This window comes from Fundulus heteroclitus, chromosome 20, assembly GCF_011125445.2.
Source record: "Fundulus heteroclitus isolate FHET01 chromosome 20, MU-UCD_Fhet_4.1, whole genome shotgun sequence".
Lineage (NCBI taxonomy): Eukaryota > Metazoa > Chordata > Actinopteri > Cyprinodontiformes > Fundulidae > Fundulus > Fundulus heteroclitus.
The window spans coordinates 32053740-32077621 of NC_046380.1; the positions used below are offsets into that span (position 1 = coordinate 32053740).

A 23882-nucleotide genomic window follows, 5' to 3' on the forward strand; every position below is an offset into this window, starting at 1 on the left:
TATAGTTATATCTAATCACACAGCTATTTATTTGGCTTATTTATGAAAATCTATATATGCACATCTGTCTAAATACAAGTCTGTACTGTATGCAAGCTAAAAACCTTGAAAAAGAACGGTCTTGCACAGCTTTTTCCTAGTGTTGCCACTCAGCAGCTTTAGTGTGGCCAGTTTTGCAACATGGTGCAGCCTTATTTTATAGAAGGCAGATACAAGTAGTGAAATCAGCCAGAATACATTTCCATGCAGCACAGGAATGAGGCAACCTCTCTGATCCGTGTTCACTACAACAGAACTTTTTCTGCCACATACAATATGGCAGTGACGTTGACGTTGACGTGGGAACCTGCGGCCAACGACGCGTCTACGTAGCCTATATGATGTCTATGACCCTGACAGCTCAAAATTAAGATTACAAGATGTGACCTGCAGTCCTTGGGTTGAGCTAGTGTCCTTCTGTGGTCATTTCAGGAGGGAGTAAACTTTGAATGTCATTTGGAGATCGCCCTGAAGAATGAGTCTTTCAACTCCAATGAGTTGAAAGACAAGGAGCAAAATGAGGGCTTTGGCCAGAGGTGACTGCCTTTTGTAGTCAGACTATAAATGTTTATCTTTGCTGTATGCTCAAAACAGGCAGATATTTGATTTTTGTGATAAATTAGAAGGATCAACCAGTTCACTATTTTGCTGTAAAGAGGGAACAAGCAGCCATGTTGGAGCTTTGCCGATTGTCGTCTGCCCCTTTCAAAGAGGTTTAATTAGCAATCCTGGTAAAAAGTTGGATCAATAAAGGGTTGAGTTTATCTAAAAAATGGCCAGGGTTGTACTTAAAATTGTTCAGAATTTTTCAATATTTCTATTTTGTTGATGCTTCTAAATTGGCCAGCCCTAATTTATTTGCACTTATTTCCTGAAGATCCAATAGAAACAAATGGCTACATCCCTAAATTGATGGTTAAAGAATAAAAAAAGTTTTCACATTGAGTGAAAAGTCCATTCCTTTATAAAATAAAAAGTAATTGAAGGTTTTCTGCTTTGATCAGTCAGTAATTATGTTTTGGGAAGGAGGGGGAAAAGTCCTGTTATTGAGGGACGCTGTGACAACTGCAGGACAACAGGATTCTCATTTTTAAAACGGGCAAAATAATCATTGAATTTCCATTCAAACATTTTATTGGTAATCAGCAATGTTAGCAAATGTATATATTTCGCCGCTCTCGTGTCACCACAGACGATGGTCAGTCAGTACTGGTCAAATAAAAATCAGTTCACTGCTACCTGAAGTTGGGAGTTTTCCCAAAAGGAGTGCTAAAAAGTTTGAAACCAGCACATTTCCAAAGTAATGCCACCTGCTTAAGTTAAAGAATGTAGTAAGGGTGACAATTTTAAAGACCTAACTTTGAACTTTGAAGCGACATTTACACTAAACAGTTCAGTTGTTTGCATGTATAATAGGCTGCCACTGTATGAAACCATGTGATCTAATGGAGAAAACTGAGACACTTCTGCATTTACACAATTTAAAACTTACCTTCTGCGTATGTATGTAGTTCCAAACAATAAAAGTAGTTGATCTGGCAGCTTCTGGGTGCTTAGGATCTTTATAATGCAATAATCTTTGGATAGTTTCCGTTTTGATTATGGCTGCTTTTACAACCTGTTAATAAATAATGTGGGCGCAATGCACTAGTGAATCTGCTTTTTCCGTCACTGTTATTTCTTTACTTGACAGCAGAGTGTGTGCGTCCTTACTAAAAGTCACCCCGACTAATAAACCTCAGCAGAGAATGTTTTTTTCCCGTGGACAGACGGCGAGGTTCGTCTGTTGCTTGCGGCAACTTTGAATTATATCCGTGCCCAACTGTGGTTATATTCAGAGGAGTCAGCAGCAGATAAGAGAATGAATGGAACGTTTAACATTTTCTGGAAAATTAAAAGGAAAAATATACAAAGTACAGCGTTGGAGATTTAACCTGACTCCGCCAGCTGTATGTCGCTCCGCCTAGCTCCACTCACATCCTTCTGGGACCTCTCCCATAGAGAGTGATTTATCCAACCAATTTTATTGTGTAGCCAATCAGGACGCAGGGCTGGAGTTTCATAGATGTGACGTAGTGGAGAAGCGACCGTGACGTGGACTGTTTTGATAGCAATGGCGGCTCGTCGAGGAAGCAAGCGTTAACATTGATGCTGCTATTTCTTCCGTGTTGTCCAATCTACCTAATATTGTTTCATTAAAAGAACATCAGAGAACGGCTCTGAAGGCTTTTGTTGGTGGAAACCATGTTTTTGCCCTTCTCCCGACCGGATTTGGCAAGTTTTGTTTTCCGGGGCGCGCCCGAGGCGGAGCGGTTAGCGTGAACCATATTAGGAGGCCTTTAGTCCTCGACGCGGTCGGCCCGGGATCGACTCCGACCCGCGGCGCTTTGCCGCCTGTCTCCCCCCACTTCCTGTCAGCTCACTGTCAATAAAAAGTGAGCCACTAGAGCCAACATTAAAAAAAAAAGTTTAGTTTTTTCCTGCGTCGCTCTCATCAGCGTCACGGGTTAGCTTCGGTGTGAGTGGTTGAAATAGCACGTCGATAAAGATGACAGACAAGTGGCTTATCCAATCATATGCAAGGATTTTTGATAAGGCCCAGCCTTCAATAAAGGAAATTTCTATGGAGAGGTCCCAGATGGATGTGAGTGGAGCTAGGCGGAGCGAAATCCATATGGCTAGTCAGGTTATTGGAGATTATGATTAAAAACAAAACAAAAAAAGCTAAAAAATACATATCTTGCACCATTTGCGTGATTTTGTTGTGGAATTTGCTTTAAAAAAACGCCTTTTTATAAAAAGGGAAAAAAAACATTTGCTGTTGTCGTGTAAATGACAGAACGCAACCAAACTGTTCGTTTCCCCAGAAAACATCATGTAAAGGGGCCTGAGAGCCAGGCCTTGGTGTCCAACATCAGTGTCTGACCTCATAAATGCTCTTCTGAATGGTAAAATGTTCCCATAAACACACTCCAGAACCTTGTGGGCAGCCTTTCTAGGAAAGTTGAGGCTGTTATGGCTGCAAAGGCTGGACTAACGTCACGCTGAATCCCATGGATTAAGAACGTGATCTTAAGTTATCACATGAGTCGAGGCAGGTGGGGGGGGGATACTTTTGGCAATACAGTGCATCTGTGAGGCTCAAGGTGAAAACATGTTGTGGGGAGTTGTAAAATTAACACATTAGGACACAGTGGCGGCTGGTGCTAAAAAAACTGAGGGGGGCGCACACAAACAAACAAATGAAAAACAAACAAAGCAAATCTTAAAAAATAGCACTATTTGAACATGAATTTTGCCCTCCTTTCCTTCTGCCCAGCAAATTTCTCAATTATATTCTTAATTGTTAAAGTCAGTCATCTCTGTGACTAGTCTTTTCTCCATTGACAACATGGGCACTGCATTCAGCCTGTCCTGAGTCATTGAGTTTCTCAGAAAAGTCTTGATTCTTTTTAGAGTTAAAAAGCACCTTTCAGCTTTCAGCTGTGGTCATGGGTGTGGTGAGGAGGATCTTCAAGAGCGTGACAGTTTCTGAAAAGACTTCTTCTAGATTGTTTTCCTGATTTTAATAACATTTGCTGCCATTTTTTAAGGCTGTGTTATGAAATGTGTTACAGCATTTTTGTGGGACAAGATTATACAAAATTCAGTAACCAAATGTTTTATTCCCCATTACCCATAAACTTCAGTACAACTTAAATAATAAAATATCTTGCTGACAAACATTATATTATCAACATACCTACACAGCATAGACACAACTAAAGGTATTTCTAACTACAAAGCACATCTTCCTAATATATTAAATAACATTACTATAAACCAGTGTAACAGTGATTTTCCACAACAACTCACCTCTGCAGCAATCCTTTCATGGTCTTCTACACTGAGTATCCGACGCCTCTTCACTGACTGACTATTACCTACACTGCTTTATCCAACCATGGAGTGGAGAGATCACTTGCCTGCTGCTGAATTTGTAAATTAAGACGACCCGGTCCAAGCTTCTTTATCCTGTTTTTTTTCTTCAAGTGAACGCTTTGTAAAAGCATTTTTTTGTAAAGACAAAACAGAATTTTCTCTCATTTTGAAACTACTCAACTTTGCAAGCATAACCGTGAATCGACCTAACAAACTGCAGCTGAGCTGAGTCGAATCGGGGATTGTCCAATCACACAATGTTTTTTAAAAAAATTAGCCAGTACTGACACTCTACCAGTAATGACGCAACAGAATGGGTGTGTCCGGGACGCAGAGCAGCGCGCCCCTGTGAAAAAACCTAGATAACCAATTAAAAGTCAGCCTCAGATCACGTGCTTGCCCAAGTTGACGCGGCTACATTCACTCCCATTAGACCGGCGCCCTGCACATAGGAAGTGTGCACAATGTGAGCAATTAAATAGAATTATGTATTTACTATTTTAATAAATTCTAACATGTCTATTGGACACACAGTATGAATAAATACATTTCTAAGTACTTTGCAGTTCAGAAATCATTTATTATCTAAACGATTTAAAGGGGGCGGCGCCCGAGCGCCCCCTACTGGCCAGCCGCCACTGTTAGGACACCAGGTGCTTGCCAATTTTATGTCGATTAAAATACATTTATGTGTCACCATCCAAAAAGATCAATGCCATTTGAACCCTAAAAATATAAGCGGCTGCGTGTGAATGAAGGTGCTGGGATCAAGTTAAACAAGCTTGGAAATATTAATGCCAGATCACTATAAACTGTTAATAACTTTTAATTTGGACAACAAGGATTAAAATGACATCAAATCCAAGGCTCAGCTGATCAAACCAGCCGACAAGTAAGAATTCAGGAAGGAGAGACAAATGGAAAGAAATGGGGAGAAAGAAGAAAAGTCAAGCTATAAAGTCACCCTCAGTATAAGGATTCACAGATGTGGGTGACCAACGTTACAAAAACAGTTTTTTTTTTCCAAAATAAAAAAAGGCCTTTGCTGTGAAAATGATGCGTTATAATCTATGTACACCATTCTCAGTCTATGGTTGCAAACCAAAAAAGAAATAAAAAAGAAAAATCACATCACAAGATGCTTGTGTTCAAGTATATTTACCAACTTTATCTCCTTGGTTTAGCATTCTCATCTTTCCACTTTTTTTTTTTTTTTTGAAATAAAATGTCCTTCAAAATAAAAACAATGCAGAAAACCACATTTTATGTCCTACCAATACATATATACTGTATAAATACATAAATATATTTTACATACAACAGCCATAAATTTGAAAAGGGGGATATACAGAGCAAAGGGGAGAGGATGGTAGTGTGTGTGTTTTAGCTTGTGTTGTAAAAACGCTTTGTCCCTCATGATCATGTGCGATCTGCCCGTGTGTGTGTCCACGCATGCGCGGCACAGCACATGTAACTGTCTCAGTTGGCCCAGTAGGGGGAGCTGCCGTAGCTCGACTTGTTGACTTGGCTCTTCTGCTGCAGGCTGCTGGACTGACCGCGCTGGCTCGGCCCGCCCTGAAAAAACAAACAAAAAATTTAATAAAATCAATGAAAATTATTTTTTTTTTTTTGCGTTTGTTTGGAAAAAAAAAATCTTAATTTAATTAAGCAGCAAAACTAAATTTTTTTTTTGTTCATTCTCTGGTTCTGCTTTGTTTGCATTTGGTTCAATGACATCACAAGAGGCCCGAGAATCACACGAGTTAGTCGGTATTAAACATTTGACTGATTTCATAACGTATTATGAAGCTCCTGTTTTGCATCAGAGTTCGGTTCCATGAGTTTGAGCCCGAGGTTGACTCTAATATCGCCTAAAACACGATGGATCCTGGCGACGAGACAATGAAAATGATCGTGTTTGACATTTTCCATCTGCTTTTCTATCGTTTCTTTTCTTTGATGTCGTTTTATTCCTTGTGTTTTTACTGTAAAGCACTTTACAATACCATTAGGTTAACTAAAGGGCTAAAACGATTATTACTACGCAATTATTAACCACCCATAAATTGCCTTAATGCTGAATCTCCTTAAAACAGTAATTTTTTCAATACGGTGACTCCACGTGCCGCCTGAAGTCCTTGTACTTTAGCTAACCCTAACTCTGGCTGTGAAACGGTCTGACCTACTTTTTCCATCTGATGTTGACTGGATTGATGCAGACGGTAAAGGACAGGATCCAGCATATCACATATGCTCCAAAAAACGTTTTTCTTTAACGGTCAAATTAAAGGACCACAATTTTAAAGATCCTCTAAGAACAAAAGAAAAACACACGAGAATGCATCCTTTTCCTGAATGGAGCGTTTAACAATTGTGGAAAATTAATGTGGAGGGGGAAAAAAAGCACATTGTTGGAGATGATATATAAAAGATAAAAAGAATTCTTGCAACATTTATGTGATTCTGTTGTGGAAGTAACTTTGAAAAAAAAAGTGATTGTTTCATACTGTTGTCGTTATTAGAGCCACTGCGGGTCCAAAGGTTGTCGGCACAGGGCTCCGACCGTCTGGGTGGGTCTAATGTTGGTGCTCCGCCACGAGGTTCAGGTGCAATCAAGCTTCTCCTTTAAATGTTAAAAACTGGTGCCAATATAAAATTGTTGGATATTGATTATTGTGGAGAAATGAACTATTGTTGGATATTATTACTACATTAATGGTATTTCATTATTACTTTATTTCTCCTTTTCTAAGTCACCTATTGACTTTCTTCCCAGCATCCTCTGCAACACATCATCTGCTTTGCCTCTGTGTTGAGAGGGCGGCCTCATGCTTCAGTGAGACTACACCGAACGAAAAGATAAATTAGAAAAGAGAATAATTTGCCCAAACGTACTTTCTGTAATGATCAGTTATACCGCTTCTTATTTCTTATGAAGTTCATATTTTCATGATTCTTTGGACTCCTTGAGTTTCAAAATATGACCTTTAAAAGCCGCGCGTTTGAGGCTCTTATTGTGAAAGTTTGAAGGAAGGTCAGAGTGTGCGCATCATCCACTGCCAGGCGAAGCAACCACTGGGCTGGTTAGGCGTAGTCTGCAGCCTTCAAAAAGCACACAGCAGCCCGGTTAGACCAAACCTTTAAAAAGGAACATGCTCGTTGTCTCGGCCGGCTACGAGACCCTCGCCGTCAAGATCCAGGCGGTTCTGCTCAGCGCATTCACACGCTCAGCTTCCTGCCAGCGGTCTGATATATACGTGGTGAGCTGGTTACCGGTTAAACCAGCTAAAACCGAAGCGGCTGAGCATTTAGCAGCGAGCAGAGCGGGTGGAGGAGACAGCTGCACACATGCGAGCACCTTCAACTCACTCAGCGTTCTGTGGGTTCACCAGTGATGCAGCACTTCTGCAGGTAACACCGTTGGGGAACAAAGAAAGAAAGATATCGATGCGTCAATCAGACCCGTTTTTTTTTTCTTTCTTTTCTTTCCAAAACCTGGGTTTAAATAACTCCTGTATGTTTTTGGTCACGACACCTGGCCATTCCAACCTGACCCGGTCCTGGTTTAGGTGTTTTATTGCTGTCTGAGGTCTGCGCAGCGCTCACAAATGCAACGCAAACAACTTTAAAGCAGAAAACTGATTAGAAACGAGAATAAATTATGAAGAACTATAAAGAAATGGCCCAACAAAGAGAAAGAGAAAAAATAAATAGAATAAAAAACAGACTATGACGTTATCAAACTAGAGTGAGTCTGATTTCACGGACAGCTTGCGGCTATAAACGGTTGAAGAGCACCTGTGCATCCTGAGCTAGATGGTGATGCAGCAGTTGTGAGTGTGGTTGCTGGTGAGGCAGGATGTGGAGGAATGGCGCCGGTGCATAGCCTCCAGGGGCTGCTCCAGGGTTTAGCGGCCCCGGGCCCCCCAGCGCTGACGGCAAGTTGAACGGAGGAGGGGTCCCTGCATGGAAAGCCTGCTTATCGAAAGACTGGGAACAGATACAAATATATATATACACATCGTGGGCTCATTAGTAACATGAAAAGAAGAATAAAATACGGAGATGGTGCGGTTCAGAGTTGAGCGGCCTCACCTGGGTCTTATTGTAAACACTTCCACTGATGTCTGGCACGCCGGAGTTACTGGACGTCACGGAGACCCCTGGAGAAAACACAGCAGAGGCGCTTTGCATGTGAGAAACCTACGAACCGCATCGGTCCCACGGCGGCGGGGGCTCCACCGTACCTTTTCCAGGCCCCGCGGCAGCGGATTTGGCTTGTGCCTGTGAAGAGGAGTTGTAACCTTTGCTGTACTCCACTCCTGCCGGCCCCGCTGTCAGCTCCTCGTAACCTGCGAGCAAAACGCATCGCGGTTAATCTGCCGCAGGCGCTTTCGCCCCGTCTGTAAAAAAACGCGCGGCGTACCTGAGCCGAAGGCGTGCTGGCCGTAACCGCTGGGCTGCTGCTGCTGCGCCTGCTGCTGGAACGGCGTGGCCGAGGGGTTTCCCAGGCCGAGGCCCATGCCGTGTTGCTTGGCCGAGGCCGGCCCGGGGCCTCCGGGCGGAACGAACATGGTGGGGCCGTACTGGAAAGCGGGCGCGCTGGGCACGGCGCCGGGCACGCCGGGGTAGTACGGCAGGCCCGTGTAGCTGTAGCCCGGCGGCAGGAAGGCCTGCTGGCTGCTGTGGTGCTGCGGCTGGGCCTGGGGGGGCTGGGCCTGGGGGGGCTGGGGCGGAGCCTGGGTCTGTCCTTGGGTTTGGGCCTGGGGAGGCTGGGGGGCGGCCAGGCTGGTGGGGGGCGCTGGGGAGGTGGAGTCGTTCCTGGGAAATTTTGTGACGTCACCTGGCCGTGGTGGTGCGATGTCATGTGAGAACACGTGTCGGTTTGCGCGATTATAGAAAAGAATAAGTGAACGGTGAGGTGCGTCACCTGAATAGGGGTTGCTGGCTAGACTCCCGTCTCTGCCAGAGAGAGCAGCTGTTGGTCCGGGGAAGGTGATTCCATAGTAATCCTGCAAAGAGGGCTGAAGGCCCAGAGCAGACACGCATGAAAAAACACATAAGAGCCTCACAATCGACCATTTTAAAGTTTTCTTTTGACATGGGGTGGTACAAAGCAGTCATGAGTAATCAGCGTCTTACTCTTTTGGACCATCTAGATCATAGGTGTCAAACTCAAGGCCCGCGGGCCAAATCCGGCCCGTCAAGGTAAATTATCTGGCCCTCGAGAGCCAAAAAAAAAAGGCATATATCCTTTTAAAGTGTATAAAGTGGCTAAAACTGTGCCTCCTGTAAGTGTAACTCACCCCAATATCAACTTTTTTTTGCACATAAACTGTATAAACTGGGCCTAAGGTTGCTACTTTTATGTTACTATGCATTTTTTATACTACTGTGTGAACTGGAATGAAATTATGAAATGAAAAGTATCATCTCTACACATGCAAGCGGCCCTTTTAATGACTTCATGATGCCAAAGTGGCCCCATATAGAAGTTAGTTTGACACCCCTGATCTAGATCATCTCAAGTAGTTCTCATATTACAGAATCTTGACTAAATGCTTCATTAAAAGGGAACGTACCGGATCTTTAAAGCGAGATTCGTTTAAAAGGTTCTAAGTAGTTATATCTTAAGAGATCAGCTCATGCCAACACTAATTAATTACCCTTTTGTCTGGAAGATGCACTATAGAGGGAATATGAGACACATTTGACCTATTTTTAAACGCTTGTAATAAAGGTATCTATGATCAATACTATAGCCTCTCTCTTTCCAAACACCAGCTAAGCCTTTAATATGCGTGCCTCACCATTGGCAGTCTAGACTGGAGCATGTGGAGGTCTTCATAGCCATAGATCTGCTGTGAGAAGGAAAAAAACATAAAAAGACTCAGTTAAACAATCGACAACACGGAGAGAGATTCAGACGTATGAAATATTACAATTTAAAGTTTTAGAGTTTTTCATTAAGGCAACAATAAAGTTGCTACTAGGCTGCACGACATTATTGTCCAATACTCCAATGAAGTTTTACACGACTTCTCCTGCATCTGAGCTTTGGTGGACTTTGAGACGCGCATAGGAGCGTTGTCCTGTCTGAAGGCCCAACGGCTCCCTGGACTTCACCGACTGCAAGAGTTCCTGACGTTTGATTCACTCCTGATCTTTTTAATCCCCACCAGCTTCAGGTTTCCAGTCTCAGAGGAAGCATGGCCGCCGCGCTTCGCTGAAGCCCCGGTGCTGCTTGCAGCGCGGGTTTTATTAATCCTCAGGAGATAGACGATCCTCAGGCGGAGTTGCGTTTTTGATTCCTCGCCCCACAGAACAGAACGAGACTCGTTTACATCGCGTTGCTTTCGGTTCTGCGGCGGTGAGGCTGCTGGAGTTCACGCATGGAGCCCCTTCAGCCTTTATTGTCCCTTACGGTGAAAACTGAAACCTTTCCCACCAAGTCTGCCTGCAGGTATTCTGCCGTCAGTCTGGGGAATCTGGTGGCAGCTGCTAGCTTCTTCTTTTTGTTAGCAGGCAGGACATATTGCTGAACTAAAGAAAAATGATTCCCCTAACATTAGTTTTATCCAATTACAGTAAATTATTTGTTGCAAACAGATGAATTCTGACTTTCGCCAATCAACCTAATCTGAAGTGGGGGCTGAATAACTGAAAGAGAGCCAGCCGTCTGAAGCAACTTACCGGGTAAGCGGGCAGCAGGCCCCCTGGTCCCATTATATACTGGTTTGGTAGCAGAGGAGGGACGCCCTGGGAAAGGTTCGGGGGAGTTTTGCCTGTCGACACAAACACACAGAAAGGTTCATCCAGCTGAAGAGCGGTCGGCGCTTCAACACACGGCCACTGCTTCGTGGGGGCCCGCGTACCGGTGGAGGAGAGCAGCGGCGTGGTCCTCGGTGCAGACAGGTTGGACGTGGCGGTGGCTCCGTTGGAGCCGAGTCCCAGCGCCGCGCTGGTGGCGATGGCCGCCGCCGAGTGGAAGCCGCCGGCGATGGCCCCGACCGTGCCGCCCATGCCGCCGCCCATGCCGGGCATGTTGGCCAGGTGGCCGATGCCGCCGCCGCCGCTGCTACTGTTGCTGCTGCTGCTGTGGGCCGAGTGGAGGGACGCGTTTGCGGGCGGCTGCGACGACGTGTAGGAGCTGGAGGAGGGCGCCAGGGAGCTGGCGTTGCTGCTGTCGCCGCTCGTGTACTGTCCCACACAAAACACAGCGCAACGTCAGAGCGGGGGGCAGCTAACACCCGGGCCGCGGGTGTTAGCTGCCGTCAGACGCCCTGCGAGTCACACATCTGAACATCGTAAATCAAGAGTTTCCCGGATTAACGTTTCTACTGTTCTCCGTAGAGTTTAGCGCCTTTAAAAAAGCAAAAGCAATGGCCGACATTTCTGCGGCGCTCAGGATGGAAACTCTAATGAATAAAGGAATGGATGAACGGATAGTTGGAGGGACAGGTACAAAGATGGATAAATACAGACGGAGGGATGGATAGATGAACGGGAGGCCGCACACATTAATAGGTAATGAAGTTGTTGTTTTTCTAAACTCTTTCCTTAACTTTCTTTTTCTATAATGATCTAGATCTGGAAAATAAACCCAACCCCAGACAGGGGCAGCAGCCCCTGATCGTGGTGTCCAACCAGTGTAAGCGGGTACTTACAGTGAGAGCGCTGGATCCCAGAGCTGACACCGAGGAATGGCTGCTGACGTGGCTGTGGAGCCGAGAGCAAAGACCAACTCAGAGCCAAACTCAAACAGCAGGATTAAAAAAAACAAATGATAATAAATCGCTCCAACACAAAGAGGCTAATCTGGCAGAGCACTTATCACGAGCTGTTCATGCATCAGGTAAGACTCGGAGGACCTGTTGAGCGAGTTGAGCTGGCTAGCTGACGGCAGCTCCTGTGCCAGACTGGAGAGCGCGGCGGTGCTGTGTGCGGGCAGGGAGGGGGTGAGGTGGGACGAGGCCGCCGAAGGGCCGTTGGCGTTGATGTTCACGGACGGCGATTCTGGCTTTGGCGTGGAAGCGGCCGACGAAGCTGAGGGAAAAAAAAAAAAGCGGGAAATCACTTTCAGCCGACTGGTCGCTGGCCTGTTCCACTAACCACTAACAATCCTCCTCTAGCAGAACGATAAAAACAAAGCTGTGCAACTCACCGTCTAGAGAAGCAGAAGTTCTTACACCGTTCAGTCCATTCTGCCGATTAAAGGAGAATTCAGGTTAGGTCACAGCTAAATGATGAGAACCGTGTCCACTGACAGATAGGATGAGTCGGTCGACGCACCATCACTGGCCCCGTTGGCTCTTTGCTCTGGGAAAAAGCAAGACGCGTGTGAGGGCCCATCGTCCCTTCGTAACCCCCACCCACCGAGGAGTAGTGGGAGGAGGCGGAGGGCGCAGAGGACGAGGCGGCTGAGGTCACTGAGGTGGACGACGGAGGGTTGGCCGAGCTGCTGGTGCCCAGCGACGGCGTGAGGCTGGGCATGGCCGCGCTGCAGGAGTGGTACACCGGCTCAGACGAGGACAGCGGCGACGGGAGGGCGACGGAGAGAGAGCTGCCCAGCGACTCACTGAAACGCACACACGGCAACAAAAAGCGTTACACCCAGGGTCTCACCCCCCACTGGCAGGCCGCGCAAGTCAGGACGGTCCTGGAAGAAAAGCCACACTGCAAAAAGGGAACTAAAAGTAAGTAAAATCTTCTTGAAATGAGCGTATTTTTATATTTGCCAATGAAATAAGATTTTTGCACTTACAATAACAACAATTCCTCTCCATCATCTTATTTCAAGGGCAGGGTATGTAATTACCTTATTTTAGGGGTAAAAAAAAATATTCTTTCTATTGGCAAATGGTCTTATTCAGCAGCTCAAATCAAAGTAAAATATACTAATTTCAAGAAAATTTCACTTACTTTTAGTTCCTTTTTTGCAGTGCAAGAGGCTGCAAAAGACTCTAGAGTGAGGTTCACCTAAAAACCCTGAACATACACCCAGAACTACATTATGACATAATTTAGATCAAAGCAGATCCTTTTTTTTGTTTTGTTTTGAATGGCCCAGTCAAAGTCCAGACTTTTAATCTGGAACATAACACAAAAACATGAAACTGCTGTTTATTTTCCTTCCACTTCACAATTATGCTCTATTTTGTGTTTATCTGTCGCATAAAACTAATAAAAAACATAGAAATGTGTGTTGGCGTGACAACATCAGCTGTTCAGACCTCAACGGAACAACTAAATTAATACAAAGTTAGTAATCGTAGCTACTAAATAGTTTCTTTGAGCCCGTCAATCTCTGCTGTAACAAACATCAAGCTAACACCAGGAAGTAAAATCCTCTCTGGTACGAGTTGTGACCATTTTCCCCCTTTTTGTTGTTGCAGAAGACGCATTTAGTCGTGAGCAGTGACTACCTGAGAGGTTTTGAGTACAGGCTTGTGTGGCTTTGGGTGCCAGGTCCTGGCGCTGGTGCTGCCGGGGCCGGCGCCAGCGTGGACTCCCGCGACGCTGCGCTCACACAGTTGTCCACGACCCCAAACTCCGGCAACGCAGACTCTGAGCCGAAGTCCAGAGCTCCGAACTGGAGGTTTAGCCCCGGGACGTCGGCAGAACCTGGCATTTCCACGGCTGTGGACGGGATCTGCCGGAGAGGAGGCAACGCGTTTCTACAGACCTCCTTTAAGCTGTAAAACTAGTCGCATCTCTCTCGCCGCTTCCCCCCTACCTTGGACGTGGGGGGTATCCTCCGCTTGGGGCCCTTGAGCTGCGCCCGGTGCTGCTGCGGTGTGCTGCTGCCGTGAGGGTCCAGCCCTGGACTGGGAGCGGCGGGTTTGGCGGCCATCGCCGGGCTGGCCTGCGCCGACGTGCTGATGTGCTGGGGAGCGGGCGAGGCTGAAGCCGGCGGCGCCGGCGGCGCCTGCTGCGTCAGCGGCGGACTGGGCTGGCGAGCCAGAGGCAGGGAGGGAACGCTGTGCCTCTGGACCAGCTGGCTCAGTACGAGCGAAGGCTCGGGCTGCAGCCCAAACTCGCCTGCAAGCATGAATCACAACGGGCTTATTCACACACACACACACACACACTCTGTACACTTCGTGCCCACCAAGGATAAGCAGGTATGCCACAAAAAAAAAAAAAGGTCTGAACCACTCACGACTGAACTGGGAGGTCAGGGAGGCGGCGTTGGACTCCGAGGCCTTCATGTCCCAGCTCGAAGACGAGGGCGGAGGTACGGTTGCCCCCAGGCCGGGCAGTCGACCAATGGAGGCGTTGTTTCCTTGGGTGCTGACAGGAGGCGCGGCCTGGGACGAGGGCAGCTGGCCCAAGCCGGGACCCTTGAGTTGTTCCAGGATCTGAGCCCCGGCGCTGGGCTGAGACCTCTTAGCCTGGCCCAGGTCCCCGAAACCAGCTCCCAGAACGGAGGACTGGGAGGAAAAAAGGGACCAAGGTAATTCGTCGTTCATCTACTTTCATATTGTGTTTAGAGTAAAAAAAAAAATAAATAACAATGTGGTGTTTTATTATTTTACCAGAGCAGCGTGGGCGTAGCTGGTGCTGCCGGTCGTGTTGCGGCTGGGGGGCGGCGGCTGCGGCTGCTGCTGCTGATGATGATGATGGTGGTGGGAGTTGGTGAATACCAGACTCTGTGTGGAAGAGGAGGAAGGTGGCTCTCTTCCTCCGACTCCAGGCTTTTGCAGCAGAGAAGCAAGGTCCAGACTGCCACACAGAAGAGTTTGTTAATGCATCGCAAACATTTATCCAGGACTCGACAAAGAGGCATTAGGACGTAGAAAAGTTGCTCTCTGGGTTACGCTTGCTCTCTAATTTTCTAATGAGAAACACTGACGGGGCACTGAAGGAACTAACTTCAGTCACGTTACAAAACGAACTGGAATATATTTATCTGGATTTTATGTGAAAAGCAAAAGTAGTGGACACGTGTGACGCGGAAAGAAAACAACATTTCAAAACGGCTCACAAACAAAATCAGGAAGTTTGGTATCCATTTGTAAGGTGCCGTCACAGTAGGTGCTTAGCAGAACCAGCTGTAAGATGTTTAGACTCAGATTGGAGGTCGAGCATCTGCGAACACAAGATCTGAAGCCACAAATTCTCAATGGATTTAGGTAGAGACGCGCCGATATGTTTCTGGGATGTTACATTTTTTTTTACAACTTTATACCAACTGAAAACTATGTTAACTGAACTTTTGAATGTTGGTTTTAGTCTAGACCCACACTCTGTTTTTCATATGTCTTCTACAAACATCGTGAAAAACAACCACACTGCTTACATTCTATCTGTGCTTCCTTAAAAAAAAAAAAAAAAAACACGATCCTGGCTGTGATGCACCACTGTCACATAACCAAACAAAAACTGCATGATGCACCCTCCCCCACCTGAAACACAGGCACAAACTAGATATTAAATAAATATCGTTGCTAATATCGGGCCGGTTTTACTTATCGCACCGATACGGCGTGGTTAAAACATTGGCCAACAACGATGTTAACGCCGATATATCTCACATCCCCAGATTTAGGGGGTGACAGATCTGGCCTGATCTTTCAGTTCCTAACTAGAAGCTGTCCCCTCCACAGATTTCCCAACCCACGTGGCGTATCTCTGCAGCTCCCTCAGTCTGCCCTGATAAGTGGACAGCCACGTCTTACAAATGGAGACGAAACCTTTTAGATCCGGGTTCGTTAAAAGCAGTCACATTAGCAGCCGCAGCCTTTCGACCGTACTCACCTTTGCCCGGGGGTGATGTGGTTCTCGGCAGCGGGTGCACTCGAGGAGGTGAACACCTTGGTCTCGGAAAGCTGCGTGAACACAGAGAGACAAACAGGCTGCAGGACTCCGAGCTTCACTCGTTTAAAAAAGGAACACTTTTTAAAATCAGAGCATAACATTGATCTGGTCAGTTCAGGAGAAATCGGCGTCTGCTGTTCTGCTGGTAATGAAATCAACACCAGGTTCAATAAAGGGACGGTTTTGCAGGTGGAGGCCACAGACATCTTTGTTTTGACGGATGTTTAGTGGTTTGCGTTTGGGGCCATGAGGCGAGACCTGGACCCTACAAAGGGTTTCACAGGCGGCCCACCTCCACCATCATCAATACGTCTCATTGCCAGAAGGTTTGCTGTGTCTCCCAGCACAGAACATGGAGGAGGTTAAAGGAGGTGGGCAGGCCCCTCTAGGAGAGCTGGACAGGGCGGTGTCGGGTCTTTAAGCCATGAGCAGGACCGGTATCTGCTCCTTGATGCAAGGAGGAACAGGATGTGTGCTGCCAGAGCTGCAAAGTGACCTCCTTCACCGGTGCGCGTGTTCCTCCTGGTGCATGATGCTTTTCAGTTTCACTTCCTCTGTGACTTTGGATTAAAACCTCTGTGGCTTGATCCTTTTTATTAAATTACACGGCCTGGTTGTGTTCCTGCTACATTAACCACGTCGCATCAGTATGGACATCCGGCGGGATCTTTATCTTTTTTTTGTTTTGTTTTTTGCAGTTGGGAGCTGATGCGTTTACATTTTTTTTACGTAATACTCACGCTGACGTCTTCGTTCCACTCCTCGGCCGCCCACTCCTCCATGGTACTCCTCCAGGCAACTGGTAGGACGTACACACAATGTTCTCTTACACCGACAGATGACAGCGAAGCGGCAGCGCTAGTGTCAGGAGCAGCTCACCTGTGCCGTCTGTGCTGCCGCCGCCGCCGCCATCGTTGTTGTTGTTGTCGGCCGCGTCCCAAACCTCGGTCTGCGTGTTCCCAGAACCGGCCTCCGAGGTGTAGTCCGCAGGATTGAAAGTCCTGATGAGGACACAAAGGAGACGAGCCAAGTCGGGCTAAAGTTAGAGCTCTGCTGGGTTGCAGTTTAGAAAATAAATCGATTTAACTTCAATCGAATTTAACAAATTTATTTAATTGCTCAATTTAGACGAGAAACTGCAGTTTGTAGCGTCCAGCATCGTTAAACACATTATGGCAGCTTGGCCAGAACAAATATTTAAATGGCAAAGAGCTATAGACAGAAATTATATGAGGAAAAACCTGCAGATGAAAGACAGATTCTCTCGGTTTAGGCAAAGCTAATGGAACGAGTTGGTTGCGTGTTAGCTCCATACCCCATGCCCTGTGCTGAGAACCGACTCCCCGTCTGTGCCCTGCCTCGACCCCGACCTCCTGACCCTGCAAAAATATCCAAACAAAAGTCAAAATCGTTCACCAGGTCCTCCTCAGTGCTCCGTTTTCCTCCTCCCTACCTCTGCTACCCCTGGCCCTCCGACCTCGATCCGACCCTTTGTCCGCCGGAGCCGCTTCCACCCCGTTCTCCTCTGGACGCGCTGTTCACAAACATTGAAATATAAATAAAGAGAAATAAAAAAAAAGAAAAAAGCGAGGACAGGATTAAAGAACACAGGCAACCTCCGGGTCCTCACCCTGCCGATTGCGACTGGCCCCCTTGCCTTTGCGGCTGGCGGAGGCGCGGCCCTTGCTGGCCTCCCTTTCCCCTTTCTTCTCCCGGTTCTCCTTGTTCTCCTTGCTTTCCGACGGGCCCTCCTTCACCAGAGGCTTCTTCTTCCCCACCGTCTCCCATGAGGTCTGAACACAGGAAGGGAATTGATGCAACAACAACTAAACAAAAAAAAACAAACAGGTTGCAGATCAAACGTGATCAGTCTTCTGCATAACTCTCTGACCGGAGCTTCCAGCACTTAGCTGTACTCATCTTTAGGCAACGGAAGCTAACCAATCAGCTGTCGCTCGTCCCTGACCATCTAAAATCTTTTACAGATGTTATCGAAGCGCGCATCGTCACGCTAATCTTCACATAAAAGGCAGCGACCGGGTATTTCAGCAACATCGGTGGCAGCTTTCTGGATCGCCGCCATGCCGACGGCTCTGAACGCTGGCGAGGACAACAACGCGTGAAACGTGCGTTTTCATCAATTCCCCTTTACTATAAGGGCTTATCCGAGAGCTGAAACTCTGATTTTACTGAGGATTACCACGTGGCGACTGCTCTATGTGGTTTTCTCTACTGGAATCCATCTCTGACCGCGCAACGTAGTTTTTCCATCTACCTACCTGGTCCCACTGGACTTATTTTGAATTTCTAGATGCTTAATTTGCTAGGCTAATATGTTTTAAGTGACATACGTTAATGGTCTGTATTTCAGCTGCTGAAATGCTAAAGCTCGCGGTAAGTTTGACAGGAGACCAACAAGCGATCAAAACGTTCATATATTATGTTTATCAGTCTTGAGTTGGTTTTGCTCTTCGTCTCTAATTTCTGACACAAACAGTAAATAAAAAAACACAGATTTGACGTAGCTACAAAGCTGGATTAGCCCTGGAATAGCAAGCTGATTGCCTCGTAGCTTCCCGCCTTGTTAATATCTCCCGACACACAGCTGGCCTGGGTCGGTGCGCCGTACTCCAAGTTGCTACTGAAATCTAGGGCTGCACAATTAATCGCATTATCACTATAATCGCAACTTAAAAAAACGCAATTTCCAAATCGCAGAGGTCTGCAATTTTTGGCTATGTAACAATTAGTGAATCAGACGTGTCCTTTAGTGTCAGTAATATGTTTAAAGTGGGTTTGCCTCCACATGGAAGGGAAGAAAGCTGCAGCAGTGAGATAATCTAATTTTATTACTTGTTTTAGAGTTTATATAATCATACTGTTTTACCAGAAACTTTCAGGAATCTCACCACAGCGTTAAGTTCTGGTCAATAAGTTTAATACATAGACTTGTTTGTTGGTTGCACTTTATGTTCAACCAGGATTGATGTCCAACTCAATTAAAAGCTGTTCTCTTGAATAATATTTTGATTAATTTTTTTTTTTTTAAGTTCTTGATTTAAATAGTCCCTGTTTACAAACATATTTATCTAGAGGCCATTTTTGTTGCTTGTGGTTAATGAAGAGAAAAGTCAAAATCAAATCGCAAGTTTGGTTGAAATATATCGTCGTCAGAACGCAATCATTTCTGCTCCGAGTTGAGACGCAGTGGCTCTTTTAGCACCTGATCTGCACAGCGATGAAACTGATTGATTTATTGTTTGTATATGTTTAAAAAGACATAATAAATTGAACTGAAAAAAAAATAATCGCAATAAATCCCAATATTAAGATATAAAAATCGCAATTAGATTATTTTCCAAAATCGTTCAGCCCTACTGACATCTGAATCGTCAATCTCCGTTTTTCCACTCTGGAAATATGTTTGGGTATTGTGATTTCTGACCACCTAAGGCAGAATCTCGTGCCATGAAAGAGTCATCAGAAAACTTTTGGTCACCTATGGTTGATTCAGCTCTGTCCTTTATCTAAAACGGCCCTCAGACAAACATCCAGCAGCGTCTGAAATTCTGCGGGGAAACAGCGCATTGCGGCCGCTGTTACAACGGACGCCTCCTTTTCCAAAATGACCCTAACCCAAAATGAAATGTACTCAATGTTGCTTCGATCTGAAGTAAACAGCACGTTGCAGTTTAACTACACTGTAGATATGGTGACGGACGGAGGGGGAAAGAAGAAAGCATTGTGTTAGGATGTTAACATGTTATGACTCAGAAGCTGCCATTTACCATGTCCGAAGTGCTCTCCAGGAGGAAATTGATGGCTCTGCTAACGTCCTCGTTGCAGTCATGAAGCGCTACCATGCACTCGTCTTGATTCTTCCCAGTCACCTCCATCAGCTGGAAAAGCAACAGCACGCACGTTAAACATGTCTGCTTGTGTCCAAGACGTGGAAAAGACAAGATTCCCTCCTGGTGCCGTCCTCGAGGAGCAGCGTCCCAGCACAACTGGACCTTCCACACCTACTGGAACCCCAAGTGAAGATGTGTTCACGGGTTTCAGATAAAGCCATCTTTCATTGTAGAAGAAACATTCAACCTTTATTTGCAATTAACTAATTCACTGGAGATAAATACACAAAAGTATAAATACCACTATTAGATGCCATATACACATTAAGAGGTTATTCGGGGCGCCTGCAGGGGAAATGGCTTTTCTGTCCTCAAACACAAATATCTGGAGCTTGCTAAATTCGACTGTGTCCTTGGGTCGACTGGGACCAGGTAGGGCTTCTCAGCGCCAAACTGTCCAGGCTGGTTCAGTCTAGAACGATGGACAAACGTGTGGAGAAGCACCATCTTAAGTATGCTGGACAATTTTTAATTATAAGAGCTTTCCCTTTCTCTTCCCAAGGCTCCAATAACACTGGGTGCACGCCACCATAAACTCTTTGAAATACCTGGAAAGTTTAAGTAAAAATCTGCTAGTCTCTTCCTGAAAGTCTAAGAATCAGACATCACTGAGTGCTCCAGACGGTTGGTCTCTGTCACCAGACAGAAAATCCACATTCTTCAATCGTGATCTCCATTACAGACACCAATCTATCTGAAAAGGGCCGAGCTAAAGAGAAGTGTGCCCAGGGGAGGATGATGTGGAGAGGCTGGCTGAAGATCCCTCCGTCTGCATGCTCCAACTGTGCGGAGGACAGGTTACGCCAAAACGCTGTCCGATTGGACGTGGGGAGGAGGACAAAGCCACAGCTGTAGGTGTGGCAATAACCGTGTCGCAGTTCATAGCACTATAAACATCGGTTTCTTTAACTTATTGTTTCCCCAACTGTAACTTTGCTCTAACGCTAAATGGTAGAACAATTTATATATATACACACACACACACACATTTTTACCAGGGGTAACAGTAAGTGTGGAGAGCACTTCGTGCCCACCTTAAACTACCAACTATCTAAGTGTTTCACACCTGGTTGACTTTGTCCTCAAAGTCGGCGTCATTCTTGTCGTAGATCATCTGAGCAAGCCGGATCTGCTCAGCGGTAGCCTGTATCGCAGACACATTAAAGCGAGGAGTCAGTCAGTGAACTTCTTAGATTGATTTTTGTGGTTAAAAAACAAACAAAAAAATTAAAAAGTCAATGACAATGAAAGAAAGGAGGCGAATAAATCTACTTCCTGTTGTCTCATTGAGACGATGTTTTCTGTGCAGATGCAACCAAACCGAAACAGGCCAGGCCAGTCGTGCCCATTTCCATTTCACCAATCTGGCTCAGACGTTTTTGTGTTTTGTTTTGTCTTAGGGATGCTCACCTGTATTTGCTTCTGTGGTTGAGGGTTGTGAGGGGCAGCAGCTGGCAGCGCTTTTTCCCGAGGACCCCGGGCCTTGTCGCTGCCCAGCGAGCTCATCATATACAGTATATACAAAACTCTGTATGTACAAAATAGAAAAACCTGCAAAACAAAACAAACAAACAAAAAAAGTGAAAACAATAACAAATAAAATCACAGGAGAATGGGCAAACATTTTAATCTAAAAATGCTAATCAATAATGCCCACGGCATTATTTATAACCCAGCTGCGACTTTCCCCCCTGGTTTGAGGGCATGAAACTTATCAGGCGTCCAGCACCGGAGGACGCTTGGAGCACAGGGCAGACCCGCTCTCAAGTAATGAATAGTGGCCTTGTGGAGGCTGGAAGACGCACGGTTGGCCCGGTGACGCAACGGCTTTGCTGAAAATCTGGGTCAAGGAGGGAGAGCGACCCCCCGTGTCCTTTTACAGACCCCACGGCCTACGATGTGAGAAGCGAAACAAGCTACACGCCCCGGAAACCCCATATCCTGTCTAAATCCTAGATAAGACTTTCTATTTAGACCCTAAACACAAACGTAATGGATCTAAACGATGCGTTTTCAACACGAGGATCCCATCAGAGGCTTTGTATACAGCTGGAAACCTGGCTGGATCCTCTATTACACCGCTGATAGGAATACCATTTGTTTCGGTATAGTCAGAATACACATGATCGATCGATCAATCGCCCCCCAGTGGTGGCCGACTCATTAGGAACTGCAAGTCTGCCCCGTTTTCTTTGATCCGCGAACACACAGGTTGCGCTGACAACACTCTTCTGTGTAGAAGTCGTCACTGAAGGACGACTTCTGCGATACGAATACATATAGGAACGCCAAGCGGACCGGAGTCCGATCCAAAAGCAGGAAGCGGACCACAGCGCTGGGCATTCTGGGTAAATACAATTGTAACTGAGCAATAATACCAGCGAAGTGACGCATATGCTGTAAATACCCTGCTCGACGTCAGCTCAATGAACCTGTATGCGCCCCCTACGCTTGCCAAAGACGGTGCTGGAATAGCACGGCTGACATCTGCAGCCAATCCATTTTGTTTACGCCTTCCTGGGAAAAGGAAGTTGTGCTGAGCCGCTGACCAACCCCTTTCCTTCTGCGTTTCGTGGTGCGGCACCGCCACAGGCGAAGGGCTGGACAGGCTGGTCAGAAGGTTTGGCGCGTTTGACAGGGTGCAGCGTGAAAGCAAGCAGCACCAGCTGACAAGTTGATATTTGGTCCCCAGTAGAACCGAGTCTACCGGAGCATCGGGTGTGAAGACGACCCACGATAAGCTGTGATTTCTTTTCAGGTTTGATTTGTAGAGAGACGAAACCGTCTGCTTGGCGAAAAGAAAAACAATCCACTCTCACTGTACACAGAATAAATGGCGTTTACAGTCCATAAAAGAATAATCCAGCTCTACAAAAAAAAAAAAAAGAAAATCTCAGCTCGGTGCACCTTTAAAACATTTCTAAGGCCGTTTAATGTGAGAACACAATAGTGTCTATCAGCAGACTAAGTTTAGATTTCCCCACTGACCCATTTGTTTTGTGTCAGAGAACAATGGCAGTCCAGCTATACGTGCTCTGCGTGACGCTGGCCAACACAAAGCTTTTCATTGGCTGAGCCACTGAACAAAGCTAAAACAGGCTTTTCATCTGCAGCTTTTAAGCCATTTAAAAAAATATATATTTCCAATATTCATTTATTTTTAAAATCAGGGGCAAATCTTAGCGTAGCAACGACATCGCCGTATTTTAGACGAGAAAAATAAATCAACAGCTTCTTAAAAAAATCTGAGTCTGAGCAATGAGCATCTACCTGGGCAAATAAAAACGCAAATAAGGAGGATTTCCCGTAGATCGCTCAGCAGTCAGTGAGCCGTGTTTGCTGCGGGGTTCTCCTGGGATGAAACGCTCGGGCTTTGCTCCGCTAACAGGCGATTAACTCTGCGGAGAGTCGCCTTGTTTTGACTCAACGCTGCTGATAGCTGGCCGTGACCGCGCAGGTTACTCCTTAAAAAAATAATAAAAATAAAATAAAAACCCGATCCGTGACAAATCTCACCAACGCGGAGGATTCAGAGTCGCGGCTCCCCGCTCCGCGACACCGGCCGACTTTCGTGTTGTTGACACCGCCGTCCCCTTTGTCCTCGCTAGCTCGCCGTTAGCCGCTCCCCGGCTACCGTTGACACTTAGCGACCAGAGGCTAACGCTGCTACCCAAAATCTGCTCCAAGTTTACAGCCCACGGCCACTCAGGCTGCCCCGCGAGCCTCCGTGGCGCCGCCGCCGCGTTTACAACGCCGTCGTTACAGCGCCGACAACAAAAGGTGTAGCAAATCTACCGGAGGGAGAGAGAAAAGGCCTCGTCGAGCACAATCCCATCCCGACATTGCTCGCCGGGATTCAAGACAACAGGAAAAAAAAAATTGCGAAGAGACATCTTTTTAAAAGCCCGGCCACGGCGGAAGGATTTAAAAAAAAACCACGAAGCCAGCTACTAGCGGGGACGGAGAACGAGTAGCGGGGTCTTGGTGTCTACCGGGGGGCGTAATGTTAAGAAGTAAGCTGGATATAGGATGAAGGAAAATATGTGGGCTTTTTCTCTTACCTGCTAACACGCTTCACTCGGCCAGCAGCAGCAGACACGGTGGTCACGTGACGTGCGCTGCCGCCGCGGTGGTGGAGGAGGAGGAGGAGGTGGAGAAGGAGGTGGATGCTCCCTCTGGTCCGACTCTCCT

General features: G+C 46.4%; 1 protein-coding gene across 2 annotated transcripts; it reads right to left on the minus strand.

The window, feature by feature from the left end:
• Positions 1-4770: 4770 nt before the first annotated feature.
• Positions 4771-23882, minus strand: ubap2a (ubiquitin associated protein 2a). 2 transcript variants are annotated; one of them, XM_012870709.3, is made up of 27 exons: positions 23753-23882; positions 21102-21242; positions 20758-20835; positions 19569-19679; positions 17411-17573; positions 17234-17314; positions 17096-17159; positions 16660-16781; positions 16521-16579; positions 15721-15791; positions 14499-14685; positions 14123-14393; positions 13697-14001; positions 13386-13612; positions 12253-12538; positions 12125-12164; positions 11832-12006; positions 11628-11679; positions 10836-11160; positions 10654-10745; positions 9771-9821; positions 8891-8984; positions 8387-8803; positions 8208-8312; positions 8056-8123; positions 7759-7950; positions 4771-5535 (listed from the first exon to the last, which is right to left on the minus strand). In XM_012870709.3, the coding sequence occupies exons 2-27, from the start codon at positions 21198-21200 to the stop codon at positions 5440-5442; spliced, it is 3831 nt and encodes a 1276-aa protein (XP_012726163.2). In that variant the 5' UTR covers positions 21201-21242; positions 23753-23882; the 3' UTR covers positions 4771-5439. The 2 variants fall into 2 exon arrangements, with proteins under 2 accessions (XP_012726163.2, XP_036007843.1); XM_036151950.1 differs by lacking the exon at positions 4771-5535 and adding an exon at positions 7426-7631 and having other exon boundaries at positions 7742-7950.

Bases quoted from the DNA above. Each gene is read 5' to 3' on its own strand.
- ubap2a (XM_012870709.3), bottom strand. From the start codon at position 21,200: ATGATGAGCTCGCTGGGCAGCGACAAGGCCCGGGGTCCTCGGGAAAAA. The intron at 11,680-11,831 runs GTCCTCCGAGTC...TCGGCTCCACAG, and splicing joins CAGCTCAACTCGCTCAACAG to CCACGTCAGCAGCCATTCCT. The intron at 8,124-8,207 runs GTACGGTGGAGC...TGTTTTCTCCAG, and splicing joins TGCCGCGGGGCCTGGAAAAG to GGGTCTCCGTGACGTCCAGT.